General features: G+C 42.5%; 1 protein-coding gene across 2 annotated transcripts in view; it reads right to left on the bottom strand.

Moving 5' to 3' along the window:
* Window positions 1-14,155, bottom strand: part of CHRNA5 (cholinergic receptor nicotinic alpha 5 subunit) — a 28,207-nt gene extending 14,052 nt beyond the window's left edge. For both annotated transcript variants that reach the window (XM_054239528.2, XM_054239529.2), the window contains exon 1: window positions 13,877-14,155. In XM_054239528.2, coding sequence (XP_054095503.1) covers window positions 13,877-13,985 — 109 coding nt within the window. In that variant the 5' untranslated portion in view covers window positions 13,986-14,155. The remainder of the gene's footprint in view (window positions 1-13,876) is intronic.
* Window positions 14,156-18,336: the final 4,181 nt, after the last annotated feature.

Genomic DNA, 18,336 nt, shown 5'->3' with positions numbered 1-18,336 from the left:
AAAGCTTTTAAATTTTCAGGGTTGTGGGGGTTATCCAGAAATTCCAAATCTAGAAAACAGATATACTAAAGCAAATCTCATTTATCAATTATAAATGTTAAAACTGCTTTAATTTGCTTTTTTTTTTTTTTTTTTTTTTTGAGATGGTGTCTTTCTGGTCTCCCAGGCTAGAGTGCAGTGATGTAATCTTGGCTCACTGAAATCTCTGCCACCGGGATTCAAGCAATTCTCCCACTTCAGCCTCCTGAGTAGCTGGGACTACAGGGATCCACCACCACACCCAGCTAATCTTTGTATTTTTAGTAGAAACGGCATTTCACCATGTTGCCCAGGCTGGGCTTGAACTCCTGACCTTCAGTGATCCACCTACCTGTTTCCCACAGTGCTGGACAACAGGTGTAAGCCATTGTGCCTGGCCTAATTGACATAATCTTAATATGAAAATATGTAAATATTGAATGAATTCTTTAGCTTTGACATACTTTGCTACTATATTTGTATAAAACTATACATTTGTATAAAGCTGCTTTTTAGGGAATAAGGAAGGAAAAACTCAAAGATAGCAGATAGTGTGCTGTCCTGGAAGCTAAGTGAAGAAAATGTAGCAAGAAGAGTTGAGCTTCCCAATCTATTGACGCTACTCATGAGCCATGCAGAGGCAGCTGAGAACTGAGTGTTGGATTAGCAACAGTGAGGTCAATGGTGAATTTAACAAGAGCCCTCTACAAGGAAAGAAGAGAGATGAATTGGAGTATGTTTAAGACAGAAGGCAAAGACAGGAATGACCTCTTTCCAAAAGTTACGCTGATACAGGTATATAGAGGATGAAGAGTCAAGAAAGGTTTATATCAAGATCAGCAAAAAATAAAAATAAAAATAGAAATATTTGTGTGTGAATGTGAACATGGTTGGCTAAATAATTCACAGGGCTCAATGTAAAATGAAGATGAGCAAAAAGACTAACAATATTATGAAAAAAACATTTTTACTTGAAACAAAAATGTCGCTGGCTTATTAATCAGTAAATATACACACAGGATTACAGTAGCTAGTGATGGTTCTTCTACAACCTAAAAGAAATGGTCGGAAAGAAATTAGCACTTTCACAAAATCTTCTCTTCATGATGATAGACCATGTTTTCCATACAGAGATATGAAAGAATACCCAGGAACTCTAGCTGGAGGAAACCTATTCCCTGATTCTCTCTTGCTGCCTAGTTCTTCATAAATAATCTACTCCTCAAGTGTTTGTGTCCTGCTTCCCTGAATAACTAGTTTTTTTTAATTATTATTTATTTACTTACATTTATGTATTTAGAAAGGGAGTGTCACTCTGTCGCCCAGGCTGGAGTGCAGTGTTGCAATCTCAGCTCACTGCCACCTCCACTCCTGGGTTCAAGTGAGTCTCCTGTCACAGCCTCCCAAGTAGCTGGGACCACAGACACACAGGCTAATTTTTGAATTTTTAGTAGAGATGGGGTTTCACCATATTGGTCAGGCTGGTCTCGAACTCCTGAGCTTAGGTGATCCACCTGCCTCAGCCTCCCAAAGTGCTGGGATTACAGGTATGAGCCACTGCGCCCAGCAGTAATGGTGCAAGATACTTAACATTTAATCTATAAATACTGTAGAGTTTGTGTGGTGATGTCTGTAAACATCTCCTCATACTGAAATGCACAGCATTAAAGATATTTAGATTTAGAAAATTATACACTAGAGTCATTCTTAACATTTACAAGCCATTAATTTTATTTTTATTTTATTTTTTGAGACAGAGTCTCACTCTGCCACCCAGGCTAGAGTGCAGTGGTGCAATCTCAGCTTACTGCAACACTGCTTCCCAGATTCAAGTGAATCTCCTGCCTCAGCTTCCCAAGCCCAAGTAGCTGAGACTACAGGCACCCCCCACCATGACTGGCTAATTTTTGTATTTTTAGTAGAGACGAGGTTTCACCATATTGGCCAGGCCAGTCTCGAACTCCTGACCTTGTGATCCGCCCACTTCAGCCTCCCAAAGGGCTGGGATTATAGGCATGAGCCACTGCGCCTGGCCAAAATAGCATTATTGAACCATTTCTCCTCTTTTAATGCTCCTAATTATAGTCCCTGAAATACCAAAAATTTAAGTGTTAAAAGATAAAAGTATTAACAAATAATTGTTTTTCATCTCTGTCACCCAGGCTGGAGTCCAGTGGTACAATCTTGGCTCACTGCAGCCTCAACCTCCTGGGCTCAAGTGATCATCGCACCTCAGCCTCCTGAGTAACTGGGACCATAGGCGTGCACCACACCTGGCTAGTTTTTTGCATTTTTGGTAGAGATGGGGTTTCACCATGTTGCCCAGATTAGTCTTGAACTCCTGAGCTCAAGCAAGCTGCCCACTTCTGCCTCGCAAAGTGCTGGGATTACAGGTGTGAGCCACTGCAACCAGCCTAAAACGTCTTTCAACAGCATCTAAGGAACTTTTGCCCAAGTGGGGGAAAAACTAGCTTGAATTGCTATCTCAAATCTTGTTTGAAAGAAAGTAGACAGGGTATCAGCAAAATGAGAAATTAATCCCAACATTCTGCCTAATGAGAATCTTTAAGATACTGCTTTATGAATATCTTCGCAATACATCCCATACTAGAAATACCATTTTCTTAGCACACTTTATAGCAGTGTTCAGTGCAAATGTCAGAGATATTTTAGCATAAAACCTTGATAGTGCAATTAAATTCTTCTTAGCAGTCATGCTTTTTTAGCTGGCTCTAAATGTTTTAAGTTTACGCTGCTCACAAACCTCAGCATGTTAAGAAGGAGACAATCAACCAGGCCCAGTGGCTCACACCTGTAATCCCAGCACTTTGGGAGGCCGAGGTGGGTGGATCACCTGCAGTCAGGAGTTCAGGATCAGCCTGACCAACATGGAGAAACCCCATCTCTACTAAAAATACAAAATTAGCCAGGCTTGATGGCACATGCCTGTAATCCCAGCTACTTGGGAGGCTGAGGCAGGAGAATCACTTGACCCTGGGAGATGAAGGTTGCAGTGAGCTGAGACTGTGCCACTGCACTCCAACCTGGGCAACAAGAGCAAAACTCTGTCTCAAAAAAAAAAAAAAAAAAGGGGAGACAATCCAATGCATCCCTTCATTTCCTCATTTCCCAAATCAGGGTATGTGACCAGAAGGGCTGCTGCTACAGCCTCATTAATGGCAGAGCTCTGAGGGACACCCTTGGGCTTGGTGCTCTTGTCACCCTAACATCTTCCATCTTGTGACAACTTTCTAGATTAATGAATGCCACACCCCCGATAGCTCTAGCCCACACTGATGTTTACTCATTCATTCATGTAACAAACATTTATTGGACATGAGCCCCATATCAGACAGGCCCTGGGAATATACCTGTAAGCAAAACAGGCAGCATCCACATTTACAATCCAATAGGAAAGACTGACACAGTACACACAACACTATACATAAGCTAAATTCTGAATAAACTGAATCAAATGGAAAATTCTTTTTAGCAGTTGTTTTAAATAGTTAACATTTCTCATCCTATGCAAAATGAACACTTTTTTGGCATCTCTATAGCGCTACATATAGGCTAATGACAGTAATTGCTTGTGTGTGTGTGTGTGTGTGTGTGTGAGAGAGAGAGAGAGAGAGAGAGAGAGAGAGAGAGAGAGAGGGACAGAGACACACACACACACCAGGTCTTGCCCTGTTACCCAGGCTGGAGTGCAGTGGTGCCATTATGGCTCACTGCAGCCTCAAACTCCTGGCCTCAAGCAATCCTCCCACCTCAGCTTCCCTCCTACCTCAAGCTCCCACACAACTGGAACTATAGGTGCATTCCACTATAGCCAGCTAGTTTCTTTTTTGTAGAGACAGGGACTCTTTGTAGCTCAGGCTGATCTTGAACTCTTGGGCTCAAGCAATCCTCCCACCTTAATCTCCCAAAGTGCTATAAGACCCACCATACCCCACCTTACTTATGATATTATTACATTTTAATTTTCCTTCTCTTCCTTGTCTTAAAAATACTTGACATGGTGGGGCATGATGACTCATGCCTTTAATTCCAGCACTTTGGGAGGCCAAGGCAGGTGGATCACTTGAGGCCAGGAGTTTAAGACCAGCCCAGCCAACATGGCAAAACCCCATCTCTACTAAAAGCACAAAAATGATCTGGGCGTGTAGCACACGCCTGTGGTCCCAGCTACTGGGGAGGCTACGGTAGGAGGACCGATTGAACCCGGAAGGGAAAGGTTGCAGTGAGCCAAGATTGTACCACTGCACTCCAGCCAGGAAGACAGAGATCCTATCTCAAAAACAACAAGAACAAATAAAACTAAAAACTTGACTTAAAAAGATCCCTTACATCAAAAGGATATACAATCCAGAGAAAATATTAGCAAATGATATATCTGATAGGGTACTTGTATCTAAAATATATAAAGAACTATTATAAATCAATAATAAAAAGATTCGATAATCCCATTTTTTTTTTTTTTTTGAGACAGTCTCGCTCTGTCGCCCAGGCTGGAGTGCAGTGGTGCGATCTCAGCTCATAGCAACCTCTGCCACCCAGGTTCAAGCGATTCTCCGCCTCAGCCTCCTGAGTAGCTGGGATTACAGGCCTGCACCACCACGCCTGGCTAATTTTTGTATTTTTAGTAGAGACAGGGTTTCACCATATTGGCCAGGCTGGTCTCCAACTCCTGACCTCAAGTGATCCATCCACCTTGGCCTCCCAAAATGCTGGGATTACAGGCGTGAGCCACCGTGCCCAGCCCAATAATCCAATTTTTAGGTGGCATTTTCCAGTCTAAATGAACTTAGATCTTTCTCTAAAGAAAGGCCAATAAATATATGAAAAGATGATCAACACCTTTATCCATCAGGAAAACAGAAATCAAAACCACAGTGAGATAGCACTTCACACATAATAGAATGGCTATAACCAAAAAGACAGATGATAAGTTATTCAACTTTGCATACTACTTTTCTTCATCTGTGACAGGTATAAAACAAGTAACTCCCTTACGAGAGACGGGTTATGAGGTTATTGTAAGGATTAGTTAAAAGTGTAGATGTAAGTGCCAGCACAGGGTCGTTCTTATTATTCCATAAGTGATTGCTAAAGTAATGGTAACCAATAGACCAACAAAGATTGTCTCCAGACAGTCCTAGGCAATGGAACTTTGCAAAAATACAAAGGAAGAATGTGTTTGTGGCACTGGGCACTCAACACAGTGCAGTGAAGTTTTTTCACTATAAAGTTTTCCTCAAGTCTCTATTCCTGAAGGCAAATAATAGTAATTATAATACAACCTGCTAATAGCATATAAATCACATATCTCAGAAAAACAAAGGAAACCAAGCAGTGAAGCACACTAAAAATAGGATAAGAACAAAAAAATTAAAGGGCGGATTCTTCTAAAGCAGTTAAAATCACAGCTGCTAAGAGGAAAACTAAGCTGAATACCTAACAAAGGTATAAATGCGTATACAGTAATATCACTAACAGTTTGCTCTATTTACATTTTGGTTTTACAAATTCAATTTTAACTCTATCATTAGTTGCTGAAAGTTTGAGGAACTGGGAGAATGACATAAGAAAAAGGAAATGTAACCTTGCTCCTTAGATTTAGTATGGTGAAAAGGACACAGAACTGCAAAGCTCTAAACCTTAATTTGACTACTGGGCACTACTAAGCATCTGTGAACCACCATAAGCCACAATTTTTTTTTCTTTTCCTTTTTTTTTTTTTTTTTTTGAGATAGGATCTTACTCGGTCGCCCAAGCTGGAGTACAGTTGCACAATCTTGACTCACTGCAGCCTCCTTCTCCTGGGCACAAGCAACCCTCCCGCCTCAACCTCCTGAGTAGCTGGAACTACAGGCAAACGCCACCACACCCAGCTAACTTTTTTTTATTTTTTGTAGAGATGGGGTTTTGCCATGTTGCTCAGGCTGGTCTTGAAGTCCTGAGTTCAAGCGATCCTCCTGCCTCAGCCTCACAAAGTGCTGGGATTACAGGTATGAGCCACCACACCTGGCCCACAATTTTCTAACCTATATAAAATAAGGATATTTGTTAGCAATGTCAATAATTGTTAAATGGGTATGGCAACAATTTTTTGATTTATTATATTGGACCATTCTTGTGAACATTTTAATTTTTCCATTATAAACCATTAATGAAAAAGGAAAACCTCTGCTTAGCTGCTTCACTCTCATCTGGATCAAACAAAATAAAGTACATTATCTTACTATGTTGGTAGTGTCTAAGTAGTTTAAGATTTTTTTAAAAATCTTCACTAAATATAATATGTAGCCAAAAGGATAGCTGAGGATTGAAAAAACCAACTCTAGAAACATTTGATAGTGCTTTGTTCTGGCATTTTTCCCATGAAGAATCGTGATTTTCTTATCAAAAGGTAATGATTCAGGAAAAAGTCAACCAACATGTTCAGAGCTAAATGTGGATATCAGCAGTCTTTTGCCAATCTGCAGATAAAAACTGACTGGCAGACATTAAATATAACTTTAGATTTCTGCCATAAATTCTTCTTAAATCTTTAGCATCTGCTACAACTTGGCCACACTACAGCCTAATGTGATATCTAGTTCAATTAATTCATTAATTCAACAAATGTCAACTGGCTGCTTACTGTGCCAACCTCTGTGCCAGGTGCCAGAGAGAAAGGAGAAAACAAAGACCTGGTGCCTGTCTTCCTGGGGTACAAACTTGCACATTTGTTTACCTTACTATATCATACTTACAATCCTACAGCTATGCAAAGTACACCACAGAGTGAGAATGGCACCCCCTGCCATCGCACAGTGCATCACCTGCACATTCCAACGCCACGGCAGCTCTGGAGTCTAACACAGGATTTCTCAGCTTGGCACTACTGACATTTCGGGCTGGATAATTATTTGTTGTGGAGGGCTGTGTTGTGCCCTGTATATTTGGCAGCATCTCTGGCTTCTACCCACTAGACATACCATCGCCCCAAATGATAACTAATCCTGTCTGCAGACACTGCCAAATGTTGGTGAGAGAGCGCAAAACTGAGCCTTTTTGCAAATCACTGCTCTAACACTAGTAGCTATTAAGTAGCAGAGGTAGAACTAGGACCCAGATTTATTCCGGTTTTTCTCAAAATAATGCTTTAATCGCAAAAGTAATGTGTGATCACTGTCAAAATTCAAACCCATAAGCTCATGAAGAGTAAGCATTCTCTCCCTCTCCTCCTCTCCTTCCCCTTCCCTCCAAGGGTAACCATTTTTAAGTTTGATGTGTAGATATTTTAAATTACATACATGTTCACTCACACACAGAAACATGTTTTCCTCTGTTTAAGTTCTGCAACTTGCTTTTTTTCATTCAATACTATATACCAGTAGACATCCAACTACCTCCAGTCTTCCTTCATAAGCTGCAAAGTGATCTTCATTATGGGTGCATCATACTTTATTTAAGCTTTCACTACTGATTGGCATTTATAGTCTTCAGTGTTTGCTTATTTCTAATAATGCTACAATGGAAAAAATGCTGTAATTAACACATCTATTTTTCCACACTGATGCAAAGATTTCTATAGATTTTCAGAAGTGAAACTGCTGAGTCAAGGGGACACACTGGGAGATCTTGCTGGGCGCTGCCAATAGCTTTCTTTTCTTCTTCACAGGCTGCGATAAGAAGAAAATAAAGAGTGATGTATATTATATCTCCCCAAATCATAATGAAGGCATTCCTGGAGCAGTTAACCTACCCCTGAAGTCTCCTTGTATCTTTTTATGAGTTAACAAAAAGTGACTTGTACTCTTTAAAAAAAAAAAAACCTCTTTGCAGCAGTCCTAGGAGGGCTATTTTAAGCAACAGCAAGATAAAGCAGTGAAGGTAACCATTTTGTAAACGAGGGGAAATGTGTACTATGTCCAATATTTTCAATGTGACCAACAAGAATGCTTACCAATCATTATTTTAAGTATTACAGATGAAATATAGGGGGATTATTTTCAGTCCAGGATTTTCATTGTATTTTTCTATTGATTTTTATCACAGAATTATAGGATAAAGTTACACTGTAATTGATATGCTTTAGTAAACTTAATTTAATATCTTACCCTGACTCTCAGAACACTTGCAGTAAGAAAACAAATGACCTTAGGTGGTATTAATTTAGGTGCAGTCAATAGTTCTCAAGGAGAGGAGACAACTTGCATACTTAAAAAAAAAAAAGGTGGGGGTGGGGGTTGGGGGTCGCTGAGCATCATCAGATCAAGTAAATGCAGAGTTCATTATCTTAATTTGGGGCTATAAATCTCTCCACAGGCAATAAAAATGTATTATGAGCTAGTACATTTACAGTATTATAGAATAAAACACCTAATGGCACATGAAGTTACCTGTATAACCTTGAAAAGACTTTTGCAACTATGAATGAATACCAAGGACTGGAAGAAAATATGGAAAAGTGAAGACAGCTGCTTTGGTAGTGAAGACAGAATATGCCTGATAGGACAGCAGGATAATGCTTGTTTTCTCAGCTTCTATTAGCCCTTCATTGTTTGGGCTATAATTCATAGTAAATTCACTATTTCGATAATTACTTTCATCAGCTTTCCTTGAGAGTTCATCCAATCGGTACGAATGTGGAATTTTCTAGAACCTTGCTACTTAATTGTGATACACTGACTAACAATATTCACGTCACCTGGGAGCTTGTTAGAAATGCACAGTCTCAGGCCCTGCCTCTGACTTACTGGATCAGCATGTGCATCCTTAGGGAATTCCTGTGTACATTTAAGTTTCAGAAGCCCTGGGTCAACAAGACCTAGAGAAGTGGCTCTCAAGGGGTAATGAATGCAAAGAACAATTTTGTCCCCAGGGCACATCTGACAACATTGGGAGACATTTTCAGTGGGTGCTACTGGCATCTCATGGCTAGAGACCAGTATGCTGCTCAACATCCTACAAGGCCACAGGACACCCCCTCTCTGACAACAAAGAATTAATTACCCAGTACAAAATTTCAGAGGCTGAGAAATCCTGACCTAGAGGAAAGAGTTTTGCCTAATTCCATATAGTTGATTGTAAAATAAAAATAAACCCTAGAAGTTTATTTTTATTTTACAATCAACTAAATTTTTTTAACCCAGATTAAAAAAAAAAAAAACCCTAAAAGTTCATATTGTCTTTTTTGTCAGAATTCAAATATTCACATTTAACTCCTATTTTTACTGGCAAAAGGCTATATTTTGTAATCACACCTTGGAAGAACAGAGTATGAGGTCACTGAATTAAACACTGTAGGAGGAGCCGGGCATGGTGACTCACGACTGTAATCCCAGCACTGTGCCAGGCCAAAGCAGGCAGATCACTTGAGGCCAGAAGTTCAAGTCCATCCTGGCCAACATAGCCCCATCTCTACTATAAAAAAAAAAATACCATAATTAGCCAGGCATGGTGGCACACGCCCGTAATCTCAGCTACTTAGGAGGTTGAAGCATGAGAATTTCTTGGACCCAGGAGGCAGAGGTTCAGTGAGCCAAGCTCATGTCACTGCACTCCAGCCTGAGTAACAGAGCAAGGCCCTGCCTCAATAAAAATAATAAACAAATAAACACAGTAGGAGAAAAAATATGTTTCCTCAAAATGAGAACAAAACATCTAAATTAACATTTTTTCATCATAGAACAGAAAAGGATAATTTTAAATAATCCTATCACATTGTAATTACAAAACTATACCCAGACCAGGTGCAGTGGCTCACACCTGTAATCCCAACAGTTTGGAAGGTGGAGGCAGGCAGATCACCTGAGATTAGGAGTTCAAGACCAGTTTGGCCAACATGGAGAAACCCCTGTCTCTACTAAAAATACAAAAATTAGCCGGGCATGGTGGTGGCATGTCTGTGATCCCAGCTACTCAGGAGGCTGAGGCAAAAGAATCACTTGAACCCAGGAGGTAGAGGCTGCAGTAAGCTGAGATCAGGCCACTACACATCAGCCTGGGAGACAGAGGGAGACTTTGTCTCCAGAAAAAAAAAAAACTATACCCATGCTGTTCTGTGGAACAGATTTCTAGAGAAACAAATTCTAACCTTCTTTCAAAAACAATTCCAATATTTAACAACTCTAATTGTCAACATACTTATTCAATATTGAACGTAAACTATCATCTGAGAACTTAATTCTAATGCTTTGGGAAGAAAAATAATGCTATTAGAAAAAAATGTTCTGTACTGAAATTACTGAACTAAAACTTCATATCCTAATTACAAAAAATTACTTGCTAGATCTAATTTGTAGATTATAGGTTGAAAAAGAAAGCTATTCTAAAACTGACTGAAAACCTTAGAGTTCGACCCACAGGCTACAGTTAATAAACGCAGGAAATACACAGACAAATGAAATCGTATCTTCCAGTTGTTTACAGTCTAGTTCATAGAGCATATTTACTATTTCTAGGAAATCAAGATAATTGCAAATTGCAAATTAAATTGTGTAGAAATTTTATCTAGGGACATATACATAACAAAAGGAAAACTGACCATCACTATGTATATTTATTTCTGTTAGCTTCTGAAAATGTTAATGAAAATGACTAAAGGCAAGAAAAAAAAAATCTTTTATAGCTCTCATTTTCTATGAATCATTTTCCTGTTTTATTTGCAGCCACTATATATACTAATTAAAATAAAGTTTCAATCATTTAAAATGTCACACAGCATGCAGCCATAAAAAAGAATGAGTTCATGTCCTTTGCAGGGACATGGATGAAGCTGGAAACCATCATTCTCAGCAAACTAACACAAGAACAGAAAACCAAACACTGCATGTTCTTACTCGTAAGTGGGAGGTGAACAATGAGAACACATGGACACAGGGAGGGGAACATCACACACTGGGCCTGTAGGGGAGTTAGAGGCAAGGGGAGGGAGAGCATTAGGACAAATACGTAATGCATGCTGGGCTTAAAACCTAGGGGGATGGGTTGATAGGTGCAGCAAACCACCATGACACATGTCTACCTATGTAACACACCTGCACGTTCTGCACATGTATCCCAGAACTTAAAGTTAAAAACTAAAAAAATAAATGTCACACAGCTAAGAAATATAACCATTAGCTTTAAAATGTCACACAGCTAAGAAATATAACTAGTTAGTTAATGACTATCCCATAATCACTGCCCCAATCACAGGTCAGTTTAAAATGCTTGCATTATCTTAATGTGCTAGTTCATTATACTTTAATACATTATACTTTGTCTTCTGAGCCACTTTCCATAGCTCTGTGACCGTTCATCAGCCAAATAATGGCTGGTAGCTGACTAGATATTCTCTTTACCTGGGACTCACTCACAGAAAACCATAAAGAAAGGTTACTATTAAGAACCTACAGTGAATATGAAAATAATAAACTGTAAAAATAAAAGTAATTATAGTTGAACTTAAAAAACTTAAAGTTGACTTAAAAAACATCACTACCACCCTTTCCTTTTAAAGAGAGAAATAAATAATCAGCAAGGTCTTGTGTGGGATCTGCACTGAAAAAAAAAAAAAAAAAAAGAATCAGCAAGGTCAAGTAATACATCCAAGGAAACATAGTGAATGATGGCAGGTCTCCTAATTCCAGACAGTACTTTCAGCCACCGATATGCAATGATAGTTGCACACAAATGCATATTAAGAGTAAGAGCAGGCCGGGCGTGGTGGCTCACGCCTGTAATCCCAGCACTTTGGGAGGCTGAGGCGGGTGGATCACGAGGTCAAAAGATCAAGACCATCCTGGTCAACATGGTGAAACGCCGTCTCTCCTAAAACTACAAAAACAAAAATTAGCTGGGCACGGTGGTGCATGCCTGTAATCCCAGCTATTCAGGAGGCTGAGGCAGGAGAATTGCCTGAACCCAGGAGGCGGAGGTTGCGGTGAGCCGAGATTGCGCCATTGCATTCCAGGCTGGGTAACAAGAGCGAAACTCCGTCTCAAAAAAAAAAACTTAGCTGGGCATGGTGGTGCAGCCTGTAGTCCCAGCTACTCGGGAGGCTGAGGTAGGAGAATTGCTTGAACCCAGGAGGCGGAGGTTGCAATAAGCCGAGATCACACCATTGCACTCCAGCCTGGGTAATAAGAGCGAAACTCCGTCTCAAAAAAAAAAAAAAAAAAAAAAAGTAAGAGCAAGTGTGCTATTACAGTACATTCAATATCACTTTGTTCTTCGAGATGATCCCTTCAAAGAGCACACAAAATCTTAGAATTTTTGAGGTGGAGGGGGCATCCTTTAATGGCCCTTCACCATACAGATGAGGAAACTAATATCCAGAGAGGTAACACTGTTTCACTCCGTCCTTCCACAAACCGTCACTGGGCTCCTACAGTAAGGTAGGTGTTGTGGATACAAAAATAAACAAGATAAGAATCACAGCTCTTAAGGAGCTCACATGGAACAAGGAGAAAACATAAGCTCAATACGATCAGATAATTATTATGAGAGCTATTAACTAAGTGGGGCAGAAAGCAGGAGCTAATCAATTTCATTTGGTTATGACACTGAACACAATGCATGAAGGGAGATAGCTATTTACACTATTTAATGCCTGGCTACAGTGTTTTATATTAAAATAGATGAAACAGATTTTTAAAGTTCAGTTTCATCAAAACGGGTAGAGAACTACCATTTTCTCGAGTGTCAGGCACTGTGCCTGGCATTTTATATGTATTATTTAATTCTCCAAAGAATTCTGAGAGAGCAGCACGACTACCCCCATTTCTTAAAGAAGGAATCAGCTGAGAGAAGTTTTTCCAAGTCAGGATGCACCCGAGCCATAATTTGAATACAGGTTTGCCTGGCTCCAAAAATCACATTCCATTCTTTCTGTTAAACCCTCTCTCTGCTCAGGATTTTCTTAATTTTCTTAAATCACCCTCCATCTTATTTCTCTTCAGTCTACACTAAGAAATACATCCGGCGATGAATTATTCTAGTCTTCAAAGTTATTACTCCTAAAATCAGGAGTCATAGTTTAAAAACCTTAACAAAAGAAAGGCAAGAAAAGGTTCTTGCAATATTTCACCTATTCAGAAATACTCACTGATAAACCCTGAAATACAGACACAGAACTCCTATCCTATCTTGCTTAACGGATGCTCAGCTTTTCTACGTTTAGATCACACCACAGCTGCTCCACAAATGTTAGTATTTTTCTTCCAGGTATTGAGAGAACTGACTCTAAAACTTTCTCAAGCACTTGAAATGTGTAGAAGGACTCCGCAATTTCTTTTGTTGTTCCCATCCCTGTTCAGAACCTCCTGGAAAACGGCAGGCTGAACAAAGCTGTGCTCTAAGGAGCTAGTGAGGAACTTTAGATCCAAACGATTAGCCCAGAAGCCAGGGAAGTCGGCCGCCTAGCCTGCTACAACACACACTTTTCATCTCCAGCGAAAGGGAAGGTTTTCAAATGCTGCGGTGGGTGGGGGACAGGGATGGGAGAAGAGGAGGAGGGCAGGAGGTGGAAGATCAAGTCCCGATCCCTGGAATGAAACCCAGAGTCTCCATAGCCCACGAATAGGCAACGAAGTGGGAAGCTTGGCTACCACCACGAAAGGAAAGCCCCGCCAGACCCTTTACCGAAGTTATATGAAGTATGCGCTGAGCCAGCTCCGCGGACTCCAGCAATGCAGGTCGCGGAGTAACAACGATAAGCCACCCAAGTGGTCTTTCCTCTGCATTTAAACTGAAACCTCACTCCGAGCCCCCGGGATAAAAAACCCACCTCCCCTCGCAACCAGGTTTTCCGTCGGCCGTGGCATGGCGGCCGCCCAGGCACCGCGGCGTGGGGTCCCCCCGCCCCTCTGCCTCCCGGGCTCACCTCCCTGCGCGCCGCCCGCCGCGCCCGCTCGACCGCAGCGCCCTGCGACCAGCTGGACCAGCAGCAGCAGCAGGCGGAGCGCGCGGGACCCCGACCCCCGCGCCGCCATAGCCCAGGGCCCGCTCCGGAACGCGGGCAGCCGCCTCTCGACCGCCGCGCGGGGAACGCGGACTCCTGGGGTTTGGAGCACGGAGTGTGAGTCGTGACAGAAAACGAGGGCAGACACAACAGAAGGGCCGCTCTGCTCCTCAGCTCCCGCCGGGACAGCAGCCTCAGCCTGAAGTCTTTGGGCGGGCTCGAGATGCCTGAGGAAGCTCGCGGAGCCTGGCCCCGCCCAGAGCCACCCCTTCCCCGCCCCGTTCGCCTCTGACCACGCCCAATTCACCGCCTTGTTCCTTCTGGCCCAGTCTGTTCTTCTCATAGCCCCGCCTCCGAGCCCGCCAGGTCTTTTCATTGGCCCCGCCTCCGGCTCAACCCCATTTCCTCCTAGCCCCGCCTTTCCACGCCTGGCCCCGCCCCATCGCCCTGGCCCCGCCTCTAGCCCTTCCTTCGAGCAGGTGCGAACCTGGAGCAGAGTTAACCACAGGGTCACCTTGGCCAAATCATTGCACACCTTAAGATAACAACCACTCACTGATGTCTGCTCTGTGCTCAACACCAAAAGGGGAAGCAGAGGGACAGATTGCTCCCAGCTGACAGAAAACGTAAATAAAGTAATTCCGAGTTGTGATCAGAGCTGCACGAAAGAAACAAGCGGGATGCAGGGGCGGAATCACAGTGGCAGGGGACTTGCTCCAGGCGCCAGGCTGCAGCGCTCTCCTTGGGCCCCGCTGCCCACTCACGTCTTTCTCACCAGGAAGTACCAATCGCAGCTTGACTGCCTCCTGGGACTGTCGTGCAGGCCAAGAGGTCCCCATCAGAAGACCTGCGTTGTGGACCAGCGAGGCGACCCTGGGCAAGTCACCTTCCTCTCTGGGGTTTCCAAGTCTGGAAACGAGGAACCGAGGCGGATAAACTAGAGGACTCGGGGAGGTACAGCTCTGACACTTTCAAGCAAACCCCGGAAGTGATATGCAGTCGCCTCAAACGTGGGCATCGCCCTCCGTGTTGCCATCAATTAACATTTGTAAATATTAGTGACTGTATCTGCCACAGACACTTAGCAACTCTGGTGGAGATTGGTGCTGACTGCTGGAAACCCGTCTCAAATCCCTCTACACCCTATATTTCATCCTCTCTGTCCATAATTGATTAGAAAGCTTCATTCGACTGAAGGGATTCAGGCGAATTATCTTTAAACTTCAGTGGCAGAGGGAGCCACTGACTCTTCACAGAACGCTTTATGGAGTTGACACCTCTAAAACTCATTGTGAGCAGAAATTTCACTCCAACCTCCAGACTAGTAAATCTGTGAAAAATTAAACCTGGTTGCAAAGAATCTAAACAGCAAAATTCAGTGAAGACGTTCTCCTTAGGTCCGACTACAGCTAGAAAAATGGAACTTACATCCAATGAAGCCAATCTGTTTAAGCAGGACTTAAAGGGGCCACAGAGAAGAGCCCCACAAGATGTTAACCAGGTTAGTAATTAATTCCACTCTGCACAGGAATGAAAGACAGTACCTATTATCCTTTCACTGCAAATTTATGTTTTACTCTGAAGAATTTATGGGACTTATAGGCACTTAGGCAATTCATCCTAACAGTGTTTGGATGACTTTAAAGTGTTATTCTGCTTTTACAGCTAACAGATGTGAAACAGAGGAGTTGAATAACAGCTGAAGGTCACAGTACCTGTCAGTGGCAAAATCGGAATTAAATGGTTGTTAGTGCAGCCACTGCAAGTATAATTGGAATTCCTAGAGTGTTATAGCAATAATAATGAGAATGACAGTTATTTACATAATCTATGAAGAACACTATTAGTTGCTGCAATTAAGGCAAAGCATGTCATTTGTTGGGCGTTTTTAAATCCAAGCAAATAATCAGAATATAACGTCTACATCTTGGATGGTTTTTCCAGGGGGACATGCCAATTACTCGTGGTAGCTGGATGTGGTGCTACACCTGACTAGTAACAGGCATCTTCACACTGCTAGGAGACATTAGCTGATCAAATACAATGAAAATGGCTGCGTTGCTGCAGCCACCACCTACAAAGTTCCCCTGGTGTGGCATCTATCTACCAACTGCCCGAGATTTAGCCAAAGGGACTGCTACACAGTTCTGGCATCCCAGACACCGCATTTTACTCTGAAGATGGTGGAATTTTTATTACACTTTCCTGTCTTCACTTGTCCTTCTTTCTCCCCTCTGTCAATATCCAAACCCACCCTTTCTTCAAGGCTCATTTCAAATGCCACTTGCCTTCTTTTTACCTATTTCTCTATAATTATGTTCTCTACTAACTCTACTAAACAAAAGGTTTCTCAGCCTAGCGGCTATGTCTTTTTTTTTTTTGGTAGAGACAGGGTTTTACTCTTGATCAGGCTGCAGCTCAAACTCAAGTGATCCTCCCTCCCCAGCCCATCAGGTAGCTGCGATTACAGGCATACACCACTACAACCGGCTAATTTTTTTAGTTTTTTTTTTTTTTTTTTTTTAGACAGAGTCTTGCTCTGTCACCAGGCTGGAGTGCAGTGGTGCAATCTCAGCTCACTGCAACCTCTGCCTCCTGGGTTCAAGCAATTCTTCTGCCTCAGCCTCCCGAGTAGCTGGGACCAGAGGCGTGTGCCACCATGTCCAGCTAATTTTTTTGTATTTTTAGTAGAGACGGGGTTTCACCGTGTTGGCCAGGATGGTCTCAATCTCTTGACCTCGTAATCCGCCTGCCTCGGCCTCCCAAAGTGCTAGGATTACAGGCATGAGCCACCGAGCCCGGCCTTAGTTTTGATTTTTTTCATTTCTTTGTGTTTTTTTTGTTTTTGTTTTTGTTTTTTTTGGTAGAGAGAAGTTCTCACTATGTTGCCCAGGCTTATCTCAAACTCCTGGGCTCAAGAGAGCCTCCCACCTCGGCCTCCCAAAGTGCTGGGATTACTAGTATGAACCACCATACCCAGCAGGGCTATGTCTTGTTCACATTTTAATACCCACTAGCTAATCAGTACTTTGCCATAGAAAGTAGAATTTAATAATTATCATATTAACCCTGCTAAGGATGGGGCTGTAAGAAGTTTTAAACACTTTTTAATATAGTAGTTCATTTCATCTCAAAATTATAGGAGTGGTACTTTTACTATCCTTGTTTTGTTTTGGCCAGCGCCTTCTCGGTTCTCTTGGCAGTCTCCTCCTCTTCTACCCGGGCTTCATGTGTTGGAAATTCCAGAGGCTCAAATCTGGGACCCATTCTCTGGTCTCCGTTAACTTCCCCCTTCGGTGATCGTATTCATTTCCCTGGCTGTAAATACCATCCATATGTTGATGAAGATCGGATCCATACTCAGATAGGTACCAATCTCACCTCTGAGCTCCAGTGTATTTGGCTATGTACTTTACATCATGGTCACTTAGATGTGTCGCTTAAGATGTCCCAAACCATGTTATCCTCTTAGCCTTCCCATCTCAATCAATGGTACCACCATCTGACTAATTACTCAAGCTAGAAAACTGGAAGTCATCGTTAGTTCCACCCTCTGCTTCACCCACCAAGTCTGATTCAACCCTACATGCTATTTATTTATTTATTTTTGAGACAGAGTTTCACTCTTGTTGCCCAGGCTATAGTGCAATGGTGCTATGTCAGCTCACTGGAACCTCCACCTTCCGGGTTCAAGTGATTCTGCTGCCTCAGCCTCCTACATAGCTGAGATTACAGGCATGTGCCACCAGCCCTGGCTAATGTTATATTTTTAATAGAGATAGGGTTTCACCATGTTGGTCAGGCTGGTCTCGAACTCCTGACCTCAGGTGATCCACCTGCCTCGACCTCCCAAAGTGCTGGGATTACAGGTGTCAGCCATTGCTCCTGGCCAACCTTAAACTTATTTTGAATCCATCTCCTACATCTCCTTTCCACTCCTACTTTATTCAAACGCATCTCTATCTTAGACTCCTGTCCCAGACTCTCACTGGTCTCCTTCCCTGCATCCCCTAACACACTCTGCAGATGGCAGCCTGAGTGATTGTGTTCAAATGGAAACAAAATCCCAAGTCCGTGTTATGATTCTTAGAGGGGCTCCTCTACCCTCACAAACTCCGCATCATACCCCTCCCCTTTGCATACTAAATTCCACCCACACAGGCCCCTCCAATCCAGGAACCACCAAGCCCAGTCCCAGCCAAGGGCCTTCACACATGCTGTTCCCTCTGCCTAATCTCTCCCCACCCCTCTCCCTCCTCGGCCTTGCCTAACTCCCACTCCTCCTTCAGCACTGGGCTTATTGTCATTTCTTGTTTGAAAACAATCTCTCTAAGTTGGGCCCTGAACTCCCTCTGCTCATTACTTTCTCTCACTGAATAAAT

This window comes from Callithrix jacchus, chromosome 8 (genome assembly GCF_049354715.1).
Source record: "Callithrix jacchus isolate 240 chromosome 8, calJac240_pri, whole genome shotgun sequence".
NCBI classification, from domain to species: Eukaryota; Metazoa; Chordata; class Mammalia; order Primates; family Cebidae; genus Callithrix; species Callithrix jacchus.
Note: the sequence above shows the minus strand (reverse complement) of the source record. Positions and strands in the feature narration are given on the sequence as shown.